At 45.9% G+C, this 23,950-nt stretch overlaps 2 protein-coding genes across 9 annotated transcripts; both read right to left on the bottom strand.

Moving 5' to 3' along the window:
• Positions 1 to 949: 949 nt before the first annotated feature.
• On the bottom strand, positions 950 to 7,970 carry LOC133398015 (sentrin-specific protease 3-like). 4 transcript variants are annotated; one of them, XM_061669549.1, is made up of 13 exons: positions 7,619 to 7,946; positions 7,207 to 7,312; positions 6,125 to 6,250; positions 4,631 to 5,293; positions 3,812 to 3,925; positions 3,619 to 3,730; positions 3,387 to 3,534; positions 3,176 to 3,223; positions 3,003 to 3,080; positions 2,793 to 2,930; positions 2,552 to 2,635; positions 2,430 to 2,480; positions 950 to 1,773 (listed from the first exon to the last, which is right to left on the bottom strand). In XM_061669549.1, the coding sequence occupies exons 2-13, from the start codon at positions 7,220 to 7,222 to the stop codon at positions 1,663 to 1,665; spliced, it is 1,689 nt and encodes a 562-aa protein (XP_061525533.1). In that variant the 5' UTR covers positions 7,223 to 7,312; positions 7,619 to 7,946; the 3' UTR covers positions 950 to 1,662. The 4 variants fall into 4 exon arrangements, with proteins under 4 accessions (XP_061525533.1, XP_061525535.1, XP_061525534.1 ...); XM_061669551.1 differs by lacking the exon at positions 7,207 to 7,312 and having other exon boundaries at positions 7,893 to 7,970; XM_061669550.1 differs by lacking the exon at positions 7,207 to 7,312.
• A 795-nt stretch (positions 7,971 to 8,765) lies between these two features.
• afap1 (actin filament associated protein 1) lies at positions 8,766 to 23,670 on the bottom strand. 5 transcript variants are annotated; one of them, XM_061669051.1, is made up of 18 exons: positions 23,616 to 23,670; positions 20,601 to 20,729; positions 20,250 to 20,332; positions 17,142 to 17,250; positions 16,855 to 17,066; positions 16,257 to 16,436; positions 15,562 to 15,642; positions 15,304 to 15,379; positions 15,067 to 15,222; positions 14,103 to 14,314; positions 13,890 to 14,035; positions 13,707 to 13,797; positions 13,241 to 13,405; positions 12,799 to 12,928; positions 12,116 to 12,280; positions 11,679 to 11,869; positions 11,154 to 11,321; positions 8,766 to 10,824 (listed from the first exon to the last, which is right to left on the bottom strand). In XM_061669051.1, exons 1-18 carry the CDS (start codon positions 23,638 to 23,640, stop codon positions 10,798 to 10,800), a joined length of 2,346 nt encoding a protein of 781 aa, XP_061525035.1. In that variant the 5' UTR covers positions 23,641 to 23,670; the 3' UTR covers positions 8,766 to 10,797. The 5 variants fall into 5 exon arrangements, 4 of the variants coding, with proteins under 4 accessions (XP_061525035.1, XP_061525034.1, XP_061525036.1 ...); XM_061669050.1 differs by lacking the exon at positions 23,616 to 23,670 and adding an exon at positions 22,398 to 23,605; XM_061669052.1 differs by lacking the exons at positions 13,241 to 13,405; positions 23,616 to 23,670 and adding an exon at positions 22,398 to 23,605.
• Positions 23,671 to 23,950: the final 280 nt, after the last annotated feature.

Genomic DNA, 23,950 nt, shown 5'->3' with positions numbered 1-23,950 from the left:
ACGGCACAACCTAGCTTTCTTATTGCAACGGACCGCCGTCATTTACAAGTGGTCCCGCCTACATCGGCTTGTGATTGGTCCAAAGGACGTCATCGACAAATGAGGGATCAGAGTCGTATGATACGTCACTTCCGCTCTGACAAGGTTTTTTTTTTTTTTTTTAATCTTAATTTTCTCTGCGTAAACGATCGATTTCTATTGTTATTCCGTGAATAACATAAATACTCAGGCTTTGATACATTGGAGTTTTCATTCATTCACAGGTTTGTAAAGTGCATCATACACATACGAGCAGAGGTCGCCCATCCGTGAACACATACTGGGTTCAGATCAGATTTTTGTTTTTTTTAAAAATAATTTTACCCCCAAGTTTATCCGATACCTTTTAACATTGAGCTTCACTTTAATGCGGTTTGTACTATAAGACAGTTCTAGTTATATTTTGTTGTTTTTCCATTCGGCTTCCCATCTCTGTATGTTATGTTCATGTGTAACTAACCCCTCGCTTTTGCTGGGCCGCAGACAACAACACTGCTACTACGTTCATTGTCTCGATTATCACGTCTCTTGACCTATGGTGTAACCCATGCATGGGTCAATCTGGTTCAGGCCACCCTATGTCCTCACTACGCTAACATTCCACCTCAAATGACGGTGCATTGGGTTAGCCACAAGGTCCAACTCATTGGTCAATTTACCTTTGCCCACTCATCTGTAATTTGCGGTCACGTTTGTCTTCATAAATGTACATGTCCACCCATGATGAGCAACCTGGGAAATAGCCATGTTGAAGAACAACCTCTATTATCCCCCCTCTTGACACATGGTTTGACTCATGGGTCAATTGTGCTTTTGCCTACATTTCATTGCATCATCCTTACACGGGAAGTGATTCACATCGTATCGGATGTTTTCCATGACAGAAACACACAAATATCCTTAGGCCAACTTTCTTTAAATTTATTTCTAGTGACCAGTATGTACTGTAGAAGATATATAAAACAGTCAACTGAATTTCATTACAACTTTTAGGAGGGAACATAAAAGTATTTTGTTACAAAAGTTACAGAGGACAATTTGCTTGATGAAAGAAAACCTGGCCAATTTGTATTCTTGCCCCCCCCCTCAAACAAAAGTAGAGAACTCCTCCTGTATTAACAGTTGTCAAAATGTAGCAACATATTGGAACGACATTAACGCACGTACAAAAACCCCCCCCCAAAAAACAACAGATAAATGCAAAGTAAATGACCTCAATAAAGGACACGTCACATGGCAAAAAAATCTAAATCAAAATACAAAATGTGTTGAAGAGATGGTTGCCGATTCTTCAACACAGGTCAAGAGAACCTTTTAGTAAGACAGCTCATATGTTAGGGGCATGTGTTATGTTTTCAGGTCCGCTCGCATAGCTGTTCCATACCTTTTCTCCATCAACATGGCTGATGTGAGGAAGAACCCTCGGCCCACTTAAAACACTCAGGCATCATTTAGCCAAGAAAGTCAGAACTGGATTGTTTTGGGGTTATCTACATTGAAGAATCCACAAGACGGTTGCGACGATCTACAACGAGGTGTCGGCTGAGAGCGTTCCGTCTCGAGCGCCCCCCTCCGACCCCTTCCATCTCGCTGTGGCTGGTGTGGTTTGGTGGGGGTGAGGGGTCACAGGGTGAGCTTACAGCGACACAGTTCTTTGTACATTTGCCTGCGCAGACGCGGCATGTCCTGCTGGCCAAAGCTGAACGGCTGCCCCAGGGCCAGACACTTGCAGTACTGTAACGATGCGGCGGTGGAAAGAGAAAACACACAAGTCAGTCCAACATGGCCGAAGCGCCTGCCTGAGAACGCTTCTGACTCGGTCAAAATAGGCTCGTTAGCTTTTCAACCTCCACATATGACGACATCACGTAAATATAGACATACAAGTAAGGTGTCATTTTGAACGCTATTTGTTTTGAATCCAAAAGGCTTCTTCATTTCAAAATTTTAGGTGGGACATCTCTGCATAAATGTGAATGACCGTTTTGCAATCGGGCTGGTGGTCTGAAGTGGCAAAATCTTTGGGGAAGAGACATTAGGACATTGTTGTAAGCAGACGCAGCTTCTGTAGGTCTTTTGGGTCATTGGCATCTCAAAAAAAAAGGCCTTGAGGGCAACAATGAAATGTTCGAAAGAGGTGTGAATTAAGAACTCGCTCTCTAAACGCCAGGAGGAGGATTGCGCATCACCTATTGTCCGTTTACTACAATGTCCTGACAAGGCAGCTGGTGATTTTTGGGGATGGGGCCACAGTCGCTGCCCGCTCAAACAGACACTTCCCTTTTCCAAATCAGGGGAAAAAAAAAAAACAGGAACACGGGTAGTACGAGTAACTGTTATTTGTCAGTTCGTTGTTGCTATTGTTCACACATGGAAGTGTGCAGACTTACCTGTAGCACGAACGCCCCACAGTCACTGTCATTGTTCTGCCGGCCCACCTTCTGAAACACACGGCCGGCAGTCTCAGTAACGCGCTCGCTGTACGAACGCAACGGAACATCAAGTCTCTCACCATTTTGAAAAAGCCTTTCCAGCCGGTCAGAAAGTCTTGCTGGTCTTTTTTGATGGCCTCTGCTTGCAGATACTTATAAATGTGCTGAGGGAAAACAAACACAAGACAGATCCAGGGTCAGGCACGGTGACGGTTTCATGTCCAAAATGTGTGCGGTGCTCACAGCGTCGCACAGTAGAGACCGCAGCATTAAATGTTCTCTGAGCAAAATGGAATCATTGGACTTTTTCCGCCGTCCCACCTTGGGGCAACGTCGGTTGAGGGTCCGCTGGGAGTCAAAGTAGGTGATGGCTTTCCGAGGAATGTCAACACTGACCAGCGACCAGTGGACCTCCAGGTGGATGGGGATCAACAAGAGATCCTTCTGGAAGATATCCACCTGGCAGGAAGGGATGCAGAAATGTACATGAATGATCTGATTGCAGAATTCAAAAAGGTACTGCTCGCTTACATTTTTCGTCCACCGTTTGACTCCTTCGTAGCCTTTTGTCCTTAGCTTGTCGTAGAAAAAGCTGTTGAAAAAGTGAACCTGAGGAGAGGCCAGAAAAAAAGGAGACGTTCTGACACACTGCGTGATGCAATCCGGTGGAAAACTCGAGGAAGTTTCAATTGGGCGGCGCGCACCTTCTCTGGAACAGAATCCATGACCAGGTCGCCATACATGTTCATAATCTGAACAAAATAACCAAAGGACAGCAATCGGAAACATTCTCAAGACAAAATTAATTCTAAACGAGCAGGGTTAGTTGCACTAATATTGTGAATGGTCAAGTTAGCGTTACTCGTATGCGTATTGTGAACGTTCGAGCTTTGGCTTCATTGCGTACGGTCATACCTGGTCATTGAGCCAATTCTGTCCATAAAGAGTGCCGAGGTCATCCATGATAAGAACGTGGCGTTTGTAATTGACTCTGAAGGTTTTGGCCAGAGCTGATCCCGAGGAACGCTGGAAGGATTGTATCAAGTGTTGGACCGTGGCTTTCCTAAAGCGTATTCACGTATAGGCGCAAAAAAAGAACTCAGATTACATGAGACAACCAACAAGAAGGTTATGGTGTGCGTCTAACCTGTGTGGCTGGGAGAAGTTCTCTCTGAAGATGTCCTGAAGCCTCTCCACGATGTCTTCGACATGGATTGGGATCAAACTGCCGTATTTCTGCAGGGATTCTTCCAGAATGCCTGGGCCCCGACAATAAAAGACGCGAGTTTATCCGACCGCGCGATGCCGTGCGGCCGCGAAAAAGGCTTACGGACGCCGACCTGTTACGCAGCTCACGTGCTCCTCAGAAAGCACCGGCTCCGCTCGCTTTTCCTCGACTTCCCGTCTGCCTCGCTCGGCGTGCCTGTCTGGAGAGCAGCCGCTCCGCTGTTTATCTGCACAAAAGGAGGACAAACGTTTGAGGTTACTCTTCGTGCAACTTGGGGGGGAATTGATGGGAGTTTTATTTCACATGGTGCAACTTTTTGCAGATTGAGGGAAGCCTTATTTTAACCGTCGCAACTTGCGTGGGATTGGCGATAGTCTTGTAATCAACCTCCGTAACGCTCAGGGACATATGCTCGTCTGACTTGAATTGTTGCAATGTTAACCGGCTTTTCGGTTGTCTCATTTCAACACGTGCGACTCTTTGAGGGATTTTTACATCTTAGTGATGGTCTTATTTCAACCACCGCAATTCTGGGGATTTACAGTATTTGGAAAAAAAACAAAAAAAAGACAACGGATGTCCTGGTGCAATTTTGGGGGGAACTTTACACTTATTTCAACAACTGGAACTTTTAAGGATTTATGGTAGTTTGATTTGGAATGATGATGATTATTTTTTTGTTTTTTTTACTTTAACCACCGCAAATGTTTGGGAGATTTACAGTGGTCTTTTTGAACCCCCGCAAATGTGGCGATTTACATTCATCTCGTTTCAACGTTTGAGGGATTTCCGGTCATTTTATTTCAAACTAACTTTTGGGGTCTCGTATCACCTGGTGCAAGCTTTCGGAGATTTCCAGTCAACCTATTTCAACAGGCACAACAATTGTGGGATTTCCAGTAGCTAAGGTCAATTTTGAGGATTTTAGTACCTCGAGCAGCCTCTGCGAAGCCTCCTTCCTCGCTGTTATCGTCATCGGTGTACAGCGATTGACGATAGCGTTTTATCCTCCTATGCTTGCTGTAACAGTACTTCTGTCCTTGCAGGCTCCAACGGAGCCCGAGGGAGTACACCCGCTGGGCCCGCTGCCGCCAGCTCTTCCAGTGCTGGCTCAGCCGAGAGCCCGGGGGGCCGTGGAATCGCAGCCGGGGCCGGCGCGGAGACCAGAATCTGTGCAGGCGGGGCTCCGAGGTCAGGCGTCCCGTTCCGGCCTGAGGGACCGGCGTCTCCTCCTCTTCCTCCTCCATCGTTACATCTTCATCCTTCTGTGACGCTCCGAAGTGTGCGTGCTGGTAATGCTGGGTGGACTGCGGGAGAAAGTCTGCGATGTCCAGCTCCACCACAGCCGCTCGCTCTTCATCCTCGTCGTCTCCTACTTCTTCTTCTTCTTCGTCGTCCTCCTCCTCATTTTCCTCCCAGCAGCCGCCCTCGAACTCGTCGTCGGCGTCCTCGGCGTCGACGTGGCCCATCCCGTCCTCTTCCACCTCATCCTCGCCGCTCCACACCTTTTCTTTCTGACCCAGGCGGAGGCGCACGGGGCTGGGGATGCTACGGTCGGACACCGGGACAATGAGGTGGTCTCCGGGAATCCCACCTACCGGCAAAAATAAATACTCATTACACTTAAAAGAAACTCAACATCCAGCCGTATTTTTGTATGGTTGATCAGTTCTCATACTCAATGGAACCCAACTACGGGGCCTGATGTCAAATCCTTCTGAATCCGCTTTTCAGGGTGTACCCCGCCTGTCGCCCAGGGTCAGCTGGGATAGGCTCCAGCACACCCGCGACCCGCGTCAGGAGAAGCCGTATGGAAAATGGATGCGTTAAACTAATGCCCCACCGCCCAAAAAAATGTTTGTTGGGCTTCTTAGGGAACACTGCAGTCAGATTTGTAATATGTAATCCAAAACACTACTAGCTAACAATCATATTTATGTCAGAATAATAACATTGGCTTAATACAGCTGCGATTGGCTGGCGACCAGTTCGGGGTGTACCCCGCCTCTCGCCCGAAGACGGCCGGGACAGGCTCCAGCACGCCCGCGACCCGCGTGAGGGGAAGCGCTACGGAAAATGGATGGATGGCTTAATACATGATACATTGTGTGAACAGACACGACCAGCTACAAACCAGACCGGTAGGCACTGGACTGCAGGGAGCGCACCAGGACGTTTGACACAATGAAAAATAAGAGGCTCTGAACTGTGAAATCCATTTTGCATTTTAGTGTAATCTACGCAGAATAAAAAGTCTTCCTTTGAGCCAGTGGACGGCGCGACATCAGTACGCGTTGAGCCAAGATAAGCCCTGTTAGCGTTGTTCGAATTGGGAATTGGCAAGACCAACTCCCAACTTGTTTGTCCAAAACACAATCTTAAGGTCGTCGGCTCATTGAAAACGAGCACAAAATTAGGAATTGACCTCCTCCGGTGTCTTCCTGGCCCACGGCGGTCAGACCCAGATCTCCCTGCCAGCGGTTCTGGGTCAGGCTACCCCCACTGTCTCGCATTATCCACGGACACCCCGCGACCTGCGCCAGCGCGTCACCTGCACACAAAGCACACGATGCTCACAATCTGCAAAAACACACAGGCAGCTTGGAAAGTCACAAAAGAAATGTACTCGCTCTACTTTGTGCAGACTTAGTTGATTCTAGAATACGTTGCCTATTGAATCAAGTGCATTGCATATATAAAATATATTCAGTACGCAGCGGTTGGGCCTAAAAAGCAGGTATACACTTTTTAGATGAAACAAAGGCAGGGAGGAGGGAAGAAAGGATGACAGAAGGAAGGTGGCAGGAAGTACAGAAGGAACGATAAAAGCAAGAATGGCAGGGAGAAAGGGATGAAGGTTTCAAGAAAGGATGGCTTGAAGGAATGAAAGACGGTCGGAAGGAAGAGCGTGGAAGGAAGTAGAAAGGAGAGCGTGGAAGGAAGCAAGAATTGAAGGTAGGAAGGAATGAAGAAATTATGGAAAGGAAGAGACTGGAAAGAATAAAAGGCTGAACAGAAGGATGGAACTATGATAGGAAGGAAAGAAAGGGTGGAGGGAGGCAAGGAAGGAAAGAAAAGGCATAATGAAGGATGCAAGAATGGAGGGTGGAAGGAAGACGAAAAGTGCTAGGTAGAGAGCAAAGACGAAAAGAAGGAAGGAAGCAAGGAAGGGATGGCGAAGGAGGACAGAAGCAAGAAGGGTAGGAATGGAGGTAGGGAGGAAGGATGGAGGGGAAAAGGATGGAAAGGAATATAAGGGAGGCAAGATGACAGGAAGGAAGGAAATAAGGTGGGAAAAAAATGTAAGGAAGCAAGGAAGGATAGATGGAGGGAGGTGAACTGGAAAGAAGGAAGCAAGGAAGGCGTGATGGACGAATGAAGTGAAAGAGGGTGCAAGGACAAATGGAAAAAGGGAAGGGAACGAAAAGTGGGGCGGAAGGAAGGGTGGCGAAGGAAAGAAAGAGAGAATAAAAGAAAGAAATGGTGATGGTGGATGAATTGAATAACCCCGAAACAATTCCATGGCACTTCTGTTTCGGTGCGGTTCAGATCATGAGGGGTCCTTCGGCGTGGATTTCTCCGCGTGAAAAGTCCTCACGTTCAAAACTAAACCCTAATTGGGAGACAATAAAGGAACACCGAGCGAATCGTTAGCAGGCTAATGTTAGCCAGAAGAAGCTTCGCTGTCCAACATTTTCTGCGTCACTAACGACGACGTGAAAAACAACAGCGGCGCCACATCATGAAAAAAAAAAGCGGAAAAATTCGACTTATTTTCGACGCTCGCTTTCTTTTGGGGAAATGTTTCTGCCGGGTTAGCCAGATCGTCGTTAGCAACGCCAGCTAGGCTAGCGTTTTTTATTGTATTAGTTTGCTTAAAGTCGCGACACGTCACCTCCGCGACGCAGCTCACGCTTACCGTTGAGTCGCCGATGTTGTGTAAAAGTGTGACCGAACGATTCCCAACTGTGTGGAAACTGCGTCCTTTTTTTGGGTTGTCCCCAAAAATCCCAGATGCTAACTGTGATGCTAACACTTCATTGAATGAAGTCAGATGAGGGGCTGACGGGAGGAAGCCAGCTGTCGCCTCCTCGGCCGAAAATCTTCAACGCGACCGTTTAAATGCTGCAAACACTCGATGGCCACGACGTTAGTGTCCACATAACGCACGCGGGGAAGGGGAAATGTCTCACTTGGCTCCCAAAGCTAACAGAGACGATCGGCGCTCGTCATCATGTCTTCGAGGCCGTCGCACAGCAAAGGCGTCACGCGGCCAGTTCCGACACAAGGAAACGGGGACACAAAGTCCACATTTCAACCTGCTGCCTTCACTCAAAAAAGAGCGATACAAAGTATTTCCTTTTTTTTTTTTTAAAAAAAAAAAAGCTATTTCTCCACTACTTTCATCAGCCTTTTAATCAACTACACTACTGTATTCATGCGACATACACAACAATGATGGCGTGTGTGTGTGTATTATGGATCAATAGAGTGGGCCAAAAGTAGGGCTACGCTTTAGAAATGACTCGAGTGAAGGAAAGAGGCAGGAAAAATGATTTAAAAAAGACGCAAAGGTGGTATGAAACGAAGGAAGATGCAAGGATGGTAGGGAAGGATGGAGGGCAGAAGGAAGGGAAAAAAGGAAAGGAAGTAGGATTGAAGGAAGCAAAGAAGCGAGGACAATTTTAAAAACATCCTTTCTGTACACAATAATAGGATTTTAATCATACTTTGCTCACCATTTTTAATAAACTACTAGATATACACACACATATTTATAGATATATATGTGTATATATACACACACACACACACACATGCTTAGATACAGCACAATAGTATTAGGCACACAAGCACAATTTCTAGTTTTCTTCTGAGGTGTACTTTGCTAGCACGTCAATCGTTAGTATTTTAGCAATTGTCATTTAAATTGAGACTACGCCGCATAATATCACGGTGGTTGTGATTTGATATAGCTATATATATATATATATATATATATATATATATATATATTCAGCTAAATGTGTTGTATTTTTGTACATGATTTTACAATGCAACGAGGCAACTTTTGAAGAGATTTATTATCATTCGGTCAACACAGAAGGTCTCTCAATCTATGTACAAAGCATGTTGCTGTCGTCAAGGTGGCGACTGTCCAAAATGAAATGAAGTCAAACATTGATAAGGTGCACCAGACAAACAAAGAAAACTCCTCCCCAAAACCATCTGCCAAGCTAAACTACGCTACATGTGGCAGGTTCACAAAGCCACATCATGCTAACAGCATACTTACCATACTAAACGTTATTAGCCATTATTTTAGACAACCAAGGACCTTTAGGGCTACACTGCAAACAAAAAGGATCTCCTTGAAATATTGCCTTATTTCATGGAAAAGTCTTCCAAAATAACAACTTTTATCTCTGACCTTCTCTTTGTGAAATCAGATTGCATTCCTTGGAATATTGTAAAATCAAAACTTGTTTCTCATCCAATTAGAAGTTTCTCTTGTAACTCTTTTTGTTCCCCCGTCACATCGCAGATCTTGTTGAAATATTCTCCAAAATGACTAATAACTTTTTCATTATAAATGACATCTTTATCTTTGAATTTGTCTCCCGTCCCCTTGTAATGTTGTACAATTAGGACTTTCTTCTTGTCTCATTAAATTACAACTTTATCTTCAAACTTTGTTCACTGAATCTTGTAATATTGTAAAATTACGACTTGCTTCTCATAAAGTGACAACTTTAGTCCTTTAAAATTACAATAATATCTGTACTTGGTCTTTGTAAATTGAGATTTTTTGGGGGGGGTGTAATATTGTAAAATTAAGCTTTTTCTAAAAAAATAAATAAATAAAAAACTTTAATTTTGTAAAATTGTACCTTTATCTCTGAACTTTGTCATTGTATTTCTAAACTGAGATTTTGGCTGGAAAATAGTAAAATGAACACTTATTTCTCATAAAATGCCAGCTTTATCTCGTGACACTTTTTTTTCGCCACTCATGAGACTTCTTTTGTTGTAATATTCAGAGCTTTGTAGTTTTCTCGATAAATAGTTTTTTTCCCCTTGTAATGTTGTAAATGTAAGACGTTATTTCTCATAAAATGACAATGTTACGTTAAACAAAAGTGTCAATGCGTCAGTCAATAACAAAATAAGAACATAATGTGTATAGGAACTGGGAATGGTCGACTAGTTATTTGACTTTTTTTCTTTTCAGAGTGGTTGCAATATTTGGTAGGGAGCGATTTAGCGCCACCAGCGTGACCAAAAAAAAAACAAACAAAAAAAAAAAAACAAAAAACAAAAAAACAACAACAGTATCAACAGGTTAAAGGAAGGTTCCCAAACTTGGGATCTGGACTCAAAATGCGTCATTTTTTTCAATTCATTTTCTACATATATAATTTAAATATATCAACATAAATAGAGGGAAGCTACTTCTTTTTTTTCTGGAAACATTTACAAATAAATATTGGATTTGGACTGAATCTGCTGAGAGAGACCTTGGAGTGAAAGACAAGAATAACAAACAAAAATCGGGCAACACAATATGCACAGGTACAGTATGTACACGAAGCATGCTCAACAGTAGAAAAGTGTCAGAAAACCAGCGTTTCTTTGTTTTTTTGGTTTTATGGTTAATACATAAGAGTGTGCGGAAAGACCGTTTTGAATAAATACATCTGTAATGTCACCGAAAGAAAAGAACCTAAGGCTATGTTCACGCTGCAGGCCAATTCCATTTATTTATTTTTTTTGCCCAATGTGTCATGTATCAGATCTTTTTGTCATGTCAATGCGAACAGTACAATTTAGAGTTTTGTTTTTATATCCGACCCAGGCTTCTTTTCATATGCGGACGTAAACCACGCGAATGCAGTGTGGCCGTACAGGTCGTTCGTGCGCATGCGCAACGCGGCGTCCTGTTTTCTGCGCGCGCGTGTGACGTCGCGGACATCGGAAGTCGCTTTTGTTATTTGGAATGCGAATGACTGCATAAAAAGATTGGATTTAACCCAAAAAATCCAAAGTGGGCATGATGCTCTGCAGTGTGAACGTAGCCTGGGAGCAAGCTGAAGGGATTTATGTTCCGCTCTTCTGTTCCCATTCCTGGAAAACAAACAGACACACATTTATTTAGGTCGTCTTTTCCTTTTGAAATTGCTTTTTTAAACTATTTACTTATTATTTTTTTTTATATGCTTGAAAAATGGAAAAACATCTTTTAAAATGACTTTTTCTATTCCCCAACACAAAATTATAACTTTATCTTCCACATACGCACATATATATATATATATATATATATATATATATATATATATAGAGAGAGAGAGAGAGAGAGAGATAGATTGATATATAGAGAGAGAGCGAGAGAGAGAAGGAGAGAGAGAGAGAGACACACACACACGCATGCCCGCACGCATCCATCTCGTGACCTTGGCCTTCCTGAGGACGTGTCCTCGCACCGGCGACGCCTTGGGGACGGCCCGCTGCCGGCGCAGCAGCGAGGCGCTGTTGACGGGCAGGGAGCAGGTCTCCGTGTCGCTGGTGTCGCAGCTGGAGAAGGGCGAGGACTCCTGCATCCGTCGTAACGCTGCCGGTGACTAACGAGGCAAAAACAGCAGTTACTAGACGAACTCGGCATTTTACCTTCATTGAATACAGCGCATGCTTGTGTTTTGGGATCGAATAGTGAGCGAAAGTAAACTAGTAATATCGCTTGGATTGAGGGGGGGGGGGGGGGGGAAACAGAACTTAAAAAAGGATATTACGAGAAAAAAGATTGCAATTTTTTTGAGGAAAAAGCCATAAAGGTTAGGAGTTGTCATTTGGGGTGCATAAAAGCAACTATTAGGAGGGGGGGGGGGAGTATTTTACAAGAACATTCCAAAAAGAAAGCTCGTAACGTTGTGAAGTTGAAATCATGAAGTTGTTAATTTTAGGAGGAGGAAGCAAGCGACCTGGACGGCCGCCGGAGCAGCTTTGGGTTCGATGGTGAGGCCCAGGGTGACCCCGCCGCTCAGCGCCTTCTTCAGGCTGCCTTTGACCTCGGTCAGCTCCAGCTCCAGGTTGACTCGCTCTTCTTCCTTCTGTCTGCACTCGTCCTCCACCTTCTTCAGTCGTTCCGACACGGAGGCCTGCGATCGCTTGCCTGTCGGGACAAACCGGTTTGACGTTTACTGTCGAACTAAACGTCAAAGAGAATGACACGTCGCGCATCGAAGTCCACCAGCTTCATGCTGACACATAACGTGGAAGGCAATAGACAGGCTAACGAATAGCATCTAGGCGCTCGAAGCAACGCCGGCTATAAAACGTCAACCGCGATTCAGCGGGCGAAGACGGCAGCGGTCGGATTGTTTTCGGGCCGTCCGGCCGCCTCTGACCTCCGTCTCACCTGAGGCCGCCTCAATAGCGCTACGCAGGTCCTTGCGTTCCTTCTTCAGAGCGGCCAGATGGTTCCGGATGTCGAGTTTCTTCTTGGTCAGCTCGTCGTCTTTGGCCTGCAGCCGCTTGGCGTCTGCCTCCACGCGGTTTTTCCCATATTTACATTGCTCCGCGTCTGGAAGGCAAACGAGGGGATCGCAATGACACCGTTGCCAGAGACGCAACGCGGGTCGGATCCAGATGAACCTCGACTTCGTCGATCGTGACCCTTCATTCACGTAAGAATTCGTACTTGACTGAACATTTTAGAGATTTCAATTGCAACTCACGTGGATCAGATCAGATCCGGATCAAACTTGACACACACGGCAAGGTCAACTCCAACAGGATAGATCATCTGACATTTGGATTTTGGCCTGTTTTACTGCTGCTTCCCTTGACCACTTGACATATGAGTTGTGAACACTCGTTTCTCATGTCAAATGGAATACATGGCCAACCCGGACCGGATTTCCAGTAAGGCCGCATACTCAGCTAATTTGGTTCGATTCGAATAAGAGTTGACAGAAAGAGGATTTGATCTTTTTCCACCTGCACAGACATATTCTTTGATGACTATCTCACAATACGCGGATCTAGGATGGAGACGGAACGTTTATTAGCGTGGACGCAAGTTCATTTGGCGTAACTTACCGGAGTTGCTGCGTTTCAGCGACGCTGTCCCGTTCATAGCAGCGACTCCGTTCTTCTTTTGCTGACTTCTCGGATCTGCTTTCTGTTTGGATGCAAGCCCGCTGCTTGCGCTCCCCTTCTTCCCCTTAAGCTAATCGGGGAAAAAAACGGCATTATTTTTGCCAAGGGCGGGTGACGACGTCAGCGCGGCATGCACGCTATGCAGAATAAACTTTCAACGCAAAGATCGCGGGAGAACTTAGACCCCCGACTCCCTGAATTTCCGCAGAAATGATGACCAGGGACGCTTAGTGAAAGCGTACGCGTCCACGGCTAAATCGCGATCCGGTGTAAAAGGCACAGGTTGCAGCTTTAATTCTGGAGGATCTCCGACTGACGTAGCAGCAGTTTTATTGGCACGGAAAAAGCAAAGCAAAGCAAAGTGTCTTGCGATGTTAGTCACCTGAGCGCCAGCTTTGGTTTTAGTGTCAGCAGTGAGGAACTTAGAAGAGACTTTACAAACGGGTGCCTGAGAGCGATTGGAAGAGGCGGACAGCTTGGCCCCGGGCACGTTTTCATAGGAGTTGTCATCGTGCGCTTTCTTCCCACCTGTGTCGGGACCGGAGTGCTGCACATTAGCGCCGAGAGAGGAGGAACAGAAAAGATGCGAGGGGACAGAAGGGCGTGAGAAGGAGAGACGTTAGTAGCGTCGGAGCAGATAAGAACAGGGGCCCCTGGCGCCCGGATGCCCGTCAATGCCAGTTCTCACAGTTCTTCCGCACAGCGATGGGCGAAAGGTCACATTTTGAGTGATTACGCCTCGCCCGTCTGTCTTGTTTGAGGGCTTGAAATTGCCAAGTCGGTCTGCTTCAAACGCAAATGCTTTGACTTATCTCCGTGAAAGGGGAAAGGTGAAAGGTGAGCCTCACCATTCCGTTGACGGGTACGTCGTGGTAGTGCAGCGCCGTCCCGCTGGGGCAGGCGTACGGGTTCGGGGAGACCGCACGCTTACTGGTAAAACTGGAAGAAACATCAACGGGTCGCTGAAGAATCGTGTCCGTCGGCGATTGGCCGCTTTGCCGTCTTACGGCCGCCCGTTGCGCGTCTCTCACCAGAGCGACTGTTTGGCCAGCTGGATTACGTTGGCGGTGGTCTCCACGTCGATGTAGTCGTAATGCAAGTTGGCCGGGTCCGCAGCGGAGCCCGTCTCGGCCAGTAAGACCCCTAGCCAGCGACCCATGGCTTCGGAGGAGGATGCCTGAACAGAACAAAAGACCATCGGTGTGCGTACGCGCCTCGGACGCTGATGACGGCGCACACGGTACCTCCAGTACAGCCACCTCCTGACCATTACGTAGCAAGCGGAAGGCAAAAGGGTGCTTGTGGTCCAGGCCGGGGCTGACCTCGCAGCCTCGGAGGGGCAGCGAAGCCATGTGGCTCTTCAGGTCATCCTGGTCTTTGTGCAGCAGCAGCTGGTTGTCTTTGAGGCGGCACCAGCGCTCCCGCCACTGGTTATTGGACAGCACGTTCAGGTAGCCTCAAAACGGGAAACGGGCGGTCAGACCGCAAATGGAACCGAGTGGCGCAATAAAGCCGTTAAATCCGCTAGCTAAAAAAAAATAAAATAAAGCCGTTAAATTAAATTAAGCCGTTAAATCCGCTAGCTAATCAAGTTTGCTCAATTTGAATGCTGAAGAGTTGCCACTCAACGACAGCGACGGAGAACAATTCATCGGAAAAGAGGCGAGAGAGATGTTTATTGAAGTTTGCCGTCAAACGACATCAAACAGGGACAAGTGTATTTCAAACCACATAACTTTGCCTCGAAGTCCGCTAGCTTAATGCTGAGGCATAATGGGAAACGCCATAGATGGGCTAAGGAATGTGGCAGTGTGGTCACGGAACTACTTAAACTCATATCCCAAGGCACCACTCGAGCTTTTAATTTGGGAATGTTTTGGGAATTTCCGGGCAATGTCACGTTTGCCCTGAACGAGCTGGAAAGTTTGAAATTGGAATCGGTCGAGAAAGGTTGCAGATAAATACGACAAATGTTGGTATGAAAATTCGGGCAACGTCCTCTTGCCGTTCCACGCGTCCTGAATAAGATCAACAATTGATCATTGTTGTGGTTCATGTTTTCAACTATAGGGAGTCAAAATCAAAATGTAAAAAATGAATAAATCTTCAAGTCAAGCGCTGATAGCTGAAATAGTGACTTCAGTGCAGCGTCAAAATATTCGCACTCGGTTACTTCCCACGTGTGCGAGCAGCGCGTACTGTGCTTACCACTCGTGGGGACATCTTCCTCCGCCGATGAAGTCTGCTCATCCACGGAGGGCTTCTTCTTGCCCAGCCCGATGATCTTGGTGATCTTCTTCCCGGCGCCTTTCCCGACCGTGCCGGTCTTGCCCTGCTCCGACTTGGAATTCTTTTTTCCTTTTCCTGGAATGCCACCACAGAAGGATCCCACGGATGAATTGGCACGGAACGCTCGGGAAACGAGATCTCCGTAGTGATCGGTACCGTGGTCCTTGTTGTCCACGTGTCCGTTCTCGTGCGCCGCTTCGCCGTCCGAGCTTGGCCTGTCGGACGAGGATTTCTGAAAATAGTGGACCAAAAAAAAACAAAAGAGTAAAAACCTATAAAAGGGTGCAGAATATGCACAAAATATAGTGAACGTGCACAGTTCAGTGGTATTGAACTTTTCATTTCGACATCTGCCGATTGCATTGTTATTATCGGTCGAGGACGAGCAATAATGCATAAAGGAATGAGTTTGACCTTTTCCAGTTCAGGTTTGTGGACTGGGGATGCGGAGCGATCCAATTCATAAGTCCCGTTACCGCACACCTCTCTCATGACCTGGAAACACGAAATACAGAAAGACGGCATTAGCCGCGAGGGGCCGTCATTGCCGTTAGAAGGAGTGGAAAATCGACACGCATTCTGAGGACTGCGGACGGGTGCGTACGGTGCCGGGCCTCGCTCGGCTTAGCGGAAAGTTAGGACCATAAAACACGGGCTGGATTAGGAATCCTGAAAGATTTCCACAGAATGAGGCTGCCTCAGTAAACGTGAACTCGGAATCGAGTTCCTGAGCCTGCAGACGTTTTTCTGCCTGAAATCAACTCGTTGGGATTTCTCCCGACTTATCGACGTCACTGGCGGAGATCTCCGCCTACCTCGCCGGCGCTGTCGACATAACAAGCACGTGACGGAGGCAACCGATCAGAGGAAGGGGGCGGGGGGTGGGTGGGATTCTTAGCCAAGTATGGACAAAGCGGATACAAAAGTGGCTCACGCAGAAGTAGCTGTCAGAGGGAGGAGCCCTTTCTGGTGTTTATTCGTTTTTTATTGTCCATGATTAGTTGGAAAAATACAATTAGATTTTCATAAGATCAAGACTTTTTTGTTTTTACTCCGCCAAAATAATATAATAGCGTACATTAGGGGTCTCGCTTGCACGCTGTTGTTACCTTGAGCCACTCCTCTGCCTGTTCTTTGCTCTGCACGGCAAGCACCAGGGCATCTGCCCCCTGGTGGACAATCTTCAGCTCGTGGCGTTTCTTCTTGCCGTCTTTGGGGACGTGGCTGATGCTGCAACCTGACAGGCTCAGCTCCATTTGCGGCGTCTGGTCTTTGGACGATTTGTAACACTGCGGCGCAAAAGACAAAAACGCATCAAAAAGCGCCCTCGGCTACGCACCGGAAAAATGTCGTCGTGACGACCGACATCGGGTGTTCATCAAAAACTAGGTTTGATTCCTGAAACGTTTTCAAATGATTGTAAACTACTGTAACGTGATGCACATTTTGCACATTTTAACAATGCGCGTAAATATAAGAAACTCAATTCAAATGTATTGAACTTGAAAGTTGAATAAGACTGAACAAATAAATAAACAGAGATTTGATGTTGCACTTTCCCCAAAATAAAAGTGACAAAATGTTGATGTTTGATCTTGAAATCCGCCCCTTTGTTTCCCATTTAGTTCCCTGGCCGTACGGTCATTTGACTCTAGATTTAGGAGGAAAGAGTGATTTTGGGAAGAACGTCGAAGAAGCACTCCTCACCAGGAGTTTGTTATCTTTAATGACGCAGAGAAGCTTGGACCACTGGCCAAAGCGTTTCTTGCGCAGCAGGAAAGCGCAGATCCGAGCGTCCTTCACCAAATCCATGGAGGCCTCTTCGGAGGGCCACTGGTGGCGCGTCTTGCGACCCTTGTCGTCCTCTTCTTCCTCGTCGTACGACTCGTAGGAGCTGCTCATAGCGTCCGAATCGTAGTCTGCGAGCGGAGGCCGTCAGAGAAGACATAAAAACAATGGATTCACGCTCTTTTGTAAATGTGCACGTCGCTCACTCGATGTGATGTATTCCGGCGCTTTGCCGGGGGTTAAAGGCACCGCTTCTTCGTAGTAACCTTCCGGTAGCGAGGAGCTGGGTAGAGGAGGAGGGCCGTCGTTTGGAGCCTGCGGCGTTGGGAAAACGAGCGACAACGTCCGCAAATAGGCGTCAAACGGACAGGCGACATCGGAATGGCATCTGGAAAGACTCCACACTTGACTTGTTTAGTGCAGCGAGACACGGCACACATTTGGCATTTGGAATATCGCGAGGCACACCAGCAAAATGTCGCAGAAAAGTAGATCCAGTAATCGGGCCCCATGAAAAATGTTTATAACTGCCTTTATTCGTAATGGAAAGCATAAATATACCACACGCTATGATCTCGAAACAGTCCTCTAACAACATTGCCCGTAAAAATAAGTTTCTTACAGATGATGTTAAAGTTGTGCAAACAAATGCACTGGAAAACTCTCTGTAACAACCCGGGCTAAACTTAGCCATTTCAGCACACGACTGTGGACCACATACAGTACCGACTTTCTGAACAAAGGGCTGGGAATAGGTCCCGCGGAAAAAAAGGCAAATAGTGAAATTCGTGACTATTTCACTAATATGTGAAAGATTAACGTATAGCGAACTAACGACCTTGTCTCAATGTCCTCTTTTGGTTTAGTTGGGTTGAACACAAGGCCATTAATCTGTTGTAGGAATGGCAAGTGGTGCAAACACAGGTTAGTTCGGTTAGCTGCACATTCTGCCATCTAGTGGAAGATATTTCATTTTTCTGCCCGTCACTATACGTCATTGGCATTGACAGATTAACAAAGCAGTGAATAAATCATAATTTCCCTGACATAGTTGGGACCCGCACCAGGTGGCGCTGTGACTCATAAAGTAACTTGACGCGAATCTCTTCAGGGCTGGACTGTCATCATACCAAAGAGTTTGGACCGAGACCTGGCCTTGCGCCATCAGAACTTTTGCCATCGGTCCCGCTAGCGTGCTTTCAATTTGTGAGAAATCCGTCAAATTCTCGTCTTGCAAAACGCGCGTTTCACAGCGCGGGTTCTCGACACTTTTCCGCGGGGCCTGTCATTGTCAACGTGCGTACCGAATTTCGTTTTGTTAGGTGAAACCGACTTTGGGGGTTCTTTTTCTCTCTCTTAACTCCCACCGGCGAGGGATCGGGCGTCCCGTTAACCTTAAACAACCTCATCTCGAATCTGTGCTGAATGATTGGATGCAAAAAAAAACAAAAAAAGAAGAAAAAGATGAGATAGAGGATCTGTCGAAAGAATGTTTGCGAGGGGGGAAAGACAATAATTACACGGTACTGCACGTCAGATGAAAACAAGGGAAAGGCCAAGGACAACTTTGGGTCGGAGAATATATAATTACGCCTCGCGACGATGAATGGAATTGAGTTGGAGTTGTAAAAGAAAGAGTCAAAGCTGAAAACCGCAAGTCTTAACAGAAAAGGTCAACGTCGGCACGGTTTGCATTATGGCGTTCGCGTCAGGCCTTCATTTCATGAGACACTCAACTCAAATCGAAGGCCTAGCGGGCCGCGGCTCGACGTGTTTCTCGCTTTCGGGATACGACAAAAAGACGGGACCGACGTGTGACGCGCGCGACGAGCGAGCATTCTGCGGCGCTCGCTTCTTCCAGGCGCGCCGCGGCCAAGCGAGCGCGCCGCGCTTGAGGGCGGCGTCCCGGAGACGGACTGAATATCCGAAGCGAATCACGTAGCAAACGGCGTCCTGAGCTCAGCCGCACCGGGCGAGCAGAAGACCCGAGACATGTCGGTGACCTACATACACGCGGGAAAACAAAAATCGCGTAGGCTGTGGAATTTTAACGCTTGCGTGACGCAACGCCCCGTGTGTCGACTCGCCGAGCGGAGGGAGGGTCCGGCCCCGAGGGGCTTCGCGAGAGAGGAGGGGGACGGGTCGAGGGGGGCGTCGCGCTCCAACATCAACACACATGGAAATCGTTTGCGTGCGATCGAAACGCAAAACGTAGCGCGTGACGTAACTTGAAGAGCGGCTCCAGAAGGCCCGAAGGAGCGCCAAACATATTTCTCCTCCTCGTCGTCCACTCGCACGGCCGCGCCGAAAGGGCCGGGCCGCAAAATCGGCCGGCGGCCGCCATCGCGAGTGCCTCGTCGTCGCACGGGACTCCGCGAAAGCGGACCGTCCCGGGAGCGAGCGCGACCCTTCCCGGCGGTCCGGCCGGACTGCGGCCGGCCGGGGCCCTTTCGCCCGCCCCCGCGCTGACCCATTTTCCCACATTTCACGTCTTCGGATCACAGCGACAAGTTAGCCGCACACTAAACCTTCTAATTCTCCTCAGACGATGACTTTCTTCTGCATTGACCTCGCGTTTCACTCGCCCCGGTTGCTCCATCTGCAACTTTACGACATTTGACTTATTGCGACATCTTTCTCCTCGTCTGAACAATGAAATGTTAAGATCTTTTTTCCCTGTGAAAGTATGACGGTATTCTTGTTAAATTTACTTTCCATCAGGTAACTTCCCTACTTTCTTCTTGGACTCGTTCCAACTTTTTTGCCTCTAACAGTGTAACTATACTTTTGTAAAATGGTAATCTGCTTCTTGGAAAACTCCCAACTGTTAACGAATTTCACAAATTTTCCTTTGCAAGATTTCAATTTGTTTTTGGTACTCGTCACAACTTATTTCTTGGAGTATTTACCAGTATGATCTTACAAAAGAAAACATTTCAGACAATGTGGTATCTTTACAAAATTATGACACAACCCAAAATAAATGTTTTTTTTCAAAATTCGGAAAATTAAATCTTTTTTTCTTGTAATGACGATGATGATTTTTTTTTTTATGATCATTATGATTCTTTTTATTTTTTTTGTAAAATGTATGAGTTTATTTTTGTAAAATAAAAACAAAAAACATTTTACTCTCAAAATTACAATTCTGACTATCTGGTAACTTTACGACTTTCTTCTGTAAGAGTGATTTTATTCGAGATTTCTTTTTTGGGTAGCATTTACAACTTTTTCTGGTAATATTTAAGAGTTTATTTTTTTGCAAAATAACAAGAAAACAAAGAGCAAAAATGAGAGGTCATGTCATGTCCTACCAGCCATGGGTGAGGGATTTCAGGCAGCGGCATTTGAGGGGGTGCGGGTAGTCCACTGTGGATCTCTGCTTTGCATAATGGCTCTGTGGAAAATTGAAATGTCATGTAATGAATGTAATCCAATAAATAAATAAATAAAAAACATTTCAAAACAATAAGCGTTCCCGTCATGTGCAATTATCTTGAGCTATTGCTCACACACGGACGGTAAATTTAAGTGAACTAATTGGGATTTGGTTGCTCATCAAAACAGCAGTACCAAGTGGCACGCAAACGCTCTCAAAATCGCCAAACATCTCATTTTTGGGGGGGGTCGTGTGATAAAGCGTTTACCGTAAAGTGCAACGGTACCTTTTTCCGAGAGGACTCGGTTGAGGATGTTGGAGAGGTGTGTTTTCTTCTCTCGGATTCCGGCGCTGAGATATTCCCGGTCCAGCAGGTCCAGGAACAGCCGGAGCTCGTACACCAACTCCTCCATTGCTGCGCAACCAGAGATACAATGAGTCCGTCAATGTCGCATATCAAAACAAAACAAAACGCAAGCCACTTTCATTCCCGCTAAGAAACGAACATTTTTTTGGTATCAGCAAAGGGGGAAAATTGATTCAAATCAGAAATCTGATTTTTTTTTTTTAACATTTCAGACTTTCTCCTACTATCACAACTTTTTTCTCATAATCTTACAACTTAGCAATTTTTCCTCTCTAAACTTTTTGCTTCGTAGCTATACGTACAAAATATTTTTTTATGTCCACGTAATATTACAAGGCCATTCTTGTAACATTACGACTTTTTTTTCCCCCTCATAGCCACGAAAGTCTTTTTTTTTTTTTTTTTTCCCTGGAGCTTTACTCGGCTCTACGCCAAACGGGAGAGCGTTACGAACAAATCACAGGACGGTCAGCGCGGCATTAGTTTCTGGCGAAAGACGAGCCATCTCAGGTCTGTAATTAGGACGTCGGGGCGCATTGAAAGCTGGGTGGAAACATCACAGGGCCGAGTCGATTGCTATCAAACAGGCGGTTTAACGCACAAGCGGATGTTTTCCGAGCCCAAAGTATCCATCTGCCGAAGCTTCGTGTGGAGATGGAGGGATCGGGGCGAAGGAAGTTTGGAGAGAGTGAAGATGCTCCCTCTGGTATTTCTTTCCCAAGGATAATTAGAGGGTGCTCAGATGCTAACCGCAAGCCTCCAAACTGCCGACTGCCTGGGATGAACGAGCGTCGCACAGCAGGCGACGTTCATAAAGCCGGTGGTGGCACCGGACCAAGTACAAATACTTCATGTACTTCAGTAGACTTTTCAGGCATCTTCACTTTACCCGAGTATTTATTGACCTGAGTATATCACGGCTCTTTCTCATAAGCTCTAAAATATATATTGATCAAAAATATTTTGCACAATTGAGATTTGTGTGGGTTTTTTGTTTTACTTGTCGGGACAGTTTGACTCTGTAATTGAGTTTGCGCTGTTTCCACGAGTAAAATGGCCCCCGAAAAGAGAAAATATATAGTATATTCAAAAAAAGTACTTTATCCTGTTAAAAAAAAAAAAAAAAGAAAAAAAAAAAGAAAATGGGTCCCCATAAGTCGTACTTATGAGAAAAATGTGTATCTATAATGACTTTGTTGTCGTACAATTTGGATTGTTTGAAAATATTCGTAAGACTAATGTGACAGTTTGAGTGTGTAATTGAGTTTGCATTGTTTCCTATGGGTGAAAGAGGCCCACAAATTGTCAGCAGTGTGCATGTTGACATTTTTCCAGGCACTCTGCTGGCTGCCCCTCATTCGACTGGAAGTAGCCTGGAGGTGTGAAAGTACATGAAAAAAAAAATGGTAAGTGAAGGAAGGTAGGTAGGTAGGTGGGGGGGGGGGGGGGGGGGGGTCCTATGACCTATATAAGTCATACTCCTCTGACACAAAGACTGTTCTTAATTAGGAATACATTCATCTCGCAAGAACAAACCCATTTAGGCAACAGAGAAGTCGAAAGCTTTGGTGAACGTAAATGTAGATTTTAATCGGTGTGTACATAAAGACGGGAAAATGTCGCCGTCACCAAGTCCGAAAGCGAAAAAAAAAAAAAAAAAAAAAAAGAGAAAAGCATCCAAGATGAGGCCATTCACAAAGTCAGTCGGAAACTCACCCCCGCTGGAAGACAAAAGCACAGGCTCGCTCCTCATCATAGAATCCGCCAAACGACGGTCCATACACGGTTAGACGTCCACGCTGTGATTTTTCGCCGTGGTTCGAGGCGTTTTTTTCTTCCTCCTCTCCTCACTTTCGCCCCGCAGTTTTTCTTCCTCCCTCACCGCCCTCGACGCGACGCCTTCACGGACCCTCGGAGTTCGCGGCACGCTCACTGCTTCGCTAAGAACTCGCGATGCATTCACGACCCGTGAGCGCCCCAAAGGAGTAATGGTCGGAAAGTAGGAGATTTCAACTTCTATCGAAACACAAACAATAAACGCTCGCGATGACAAGACTTGATGGATGTAATTTGATAAAAACGAAAAGAAAGAAGAAAGGAAAGACAGTGTTGAGAGCCACGCCGCCATTTCGGCTGAGCAACTTTGCCCGGGATGCCTGGGAGGCGAGCCTCTTCCCATTGAAGCGCACATGACTTTGCTGGGCAAAAAAAAGTCCTCATGTCACCAAAAACCTTGCAATGTCAGGACAAGACAATCAACAGGAAGAGTACGAGAATACATCGCAATTTGCGAGAAAGTTGCAACATTACGAAAATAAATTCATTGCAAAGTCACGATGATAACGTTTGAATATTATATTATAAGGAAAAGAAACAAAGAGAGGAAAAACTCAAAAGGTTATCAGAAACTTGCTGTAATTAAGCGACAAGAGCCCTAATAGAACAGTTGGAAACGTCCAAAAATATATACTAAATTCACAAGAACAAATGTGTAAATATGACGTGAAAACTCGAGGAAAAAAATATGCCATATTACGTGGTCATTGTACCCCCAAGAAAATACAAATTCCAGTCATATTTAGACACAAAGGGACATTGGTTGCACCCAAATATCCTAAAAATACACGGACACACAAATATACAATTGAAGAAATATGAATGTCATGCAAGCAACACGAATGACAAAGACGTTGTGACAGCTTGACGATCAATAAAACGAGCTTGCTTCCATTTGCCTCAATGACAGGACAATGCAGTACTACGCCCCCCCACACACACACACACACACACACACACACACACACACACACACACACACACACACACACGCACACACTCCCCAACAACAAGTAACAACTTCACTGCACAAATCCAACTACATCTAAAGACAGAAGGGCGGTGAAAGAGGGGCACACGAGTGGGAACGTAGCTCACCTCGCTCCTTTCTCGCCTTTTCCATCTTCCTTATTGTTCGTGCACCGGTGACAGGCAGAGGCGGGGCCGGACGTGACGTCACACGCAGAGTCAGCGGTACAGGGCGGGGCTCGTTGAATGCCATTGAGCAAAAACAAACTAAATACAAATAGCGCATCCATTCCTTTATTTTCCTTACCACTTTAAATAAATAATAATATAATTATATGATATACTAAAAAATCTAAATATTTATAACGTGAAAATTCCCTATATTTAAGATAACGATGATTTTCAGGATGACAATACATTTCTAAAGATGAACAAAGGTCATATCGTTGAGAATTTTTGAAAAA

The sequence above is a fragment of the Phycodurus eques genome, chromosome 23, assembly GCF_024500275.1.
Source record: "Phycodurus eques isolate BA_2022a chromosome 23, UOR_Pequ_1.1, whole genome shotgun sequence".
In the NCBI taxonomy this organism is placed as follows: domain Eukaryota; kingdom Metazoa; phylum Chordata; class Actinopteri; order Syngnathiformes; family Syngnathidae; genus Phycodurus; species Phycodurus eques.
Note: the sequence above shows the minus strand (reverse complement) of the source record. Positions and strands in the feature narration are given on the sequence as shown.

What these genes read in the sequence shown, in the direction of transcription:
- LOC133398015 (XM_061669549.1), bottom strand. An exon ending in TCAAACGGTGGACGAAAAAT is followed by an intron (nt 2,931 to 3,002) that starts GTAAGCGAGCAG and finishes CCTTCCTGCCAG; the next exon opens with GTGGATATCTTCCAGAAGGA. An exon ending in GTGGGGCGTTCGTGCTACAG is followed by an intron (nt 1,774 to 2,429) that starts GTAAGTCTGCAC and finishes GCATCGTTACAG; the next exon opens with TACTGCAAGTGTCTGGCCCT.
- afap1 (XM_061669050.1), bottom strand. Translation starts at nt 22,461, where the DNA reads ATGGACCGTCGTTTGGCGGATTCTATGATGAGGAGCGAGCCTGTGCTT. An exon ending in CCGAGTCCTCTCGGAAAAAG is followed by an intron (nt 20,333 to 20,600) that starts GTACCGTTGCAC and finishes AATTTTCCACAG; the next exon opens with AGCCATTATGCAAAGCAGAG. An exon ending in GCCGGAATACATCACATCGA is followed by an intron (nt 17,067 to 17,141) that starts GTGAGCGACGTG and finishes CTCCGCTCGCAG; the next exon opens with ACTACGATTCGGACGCTATG.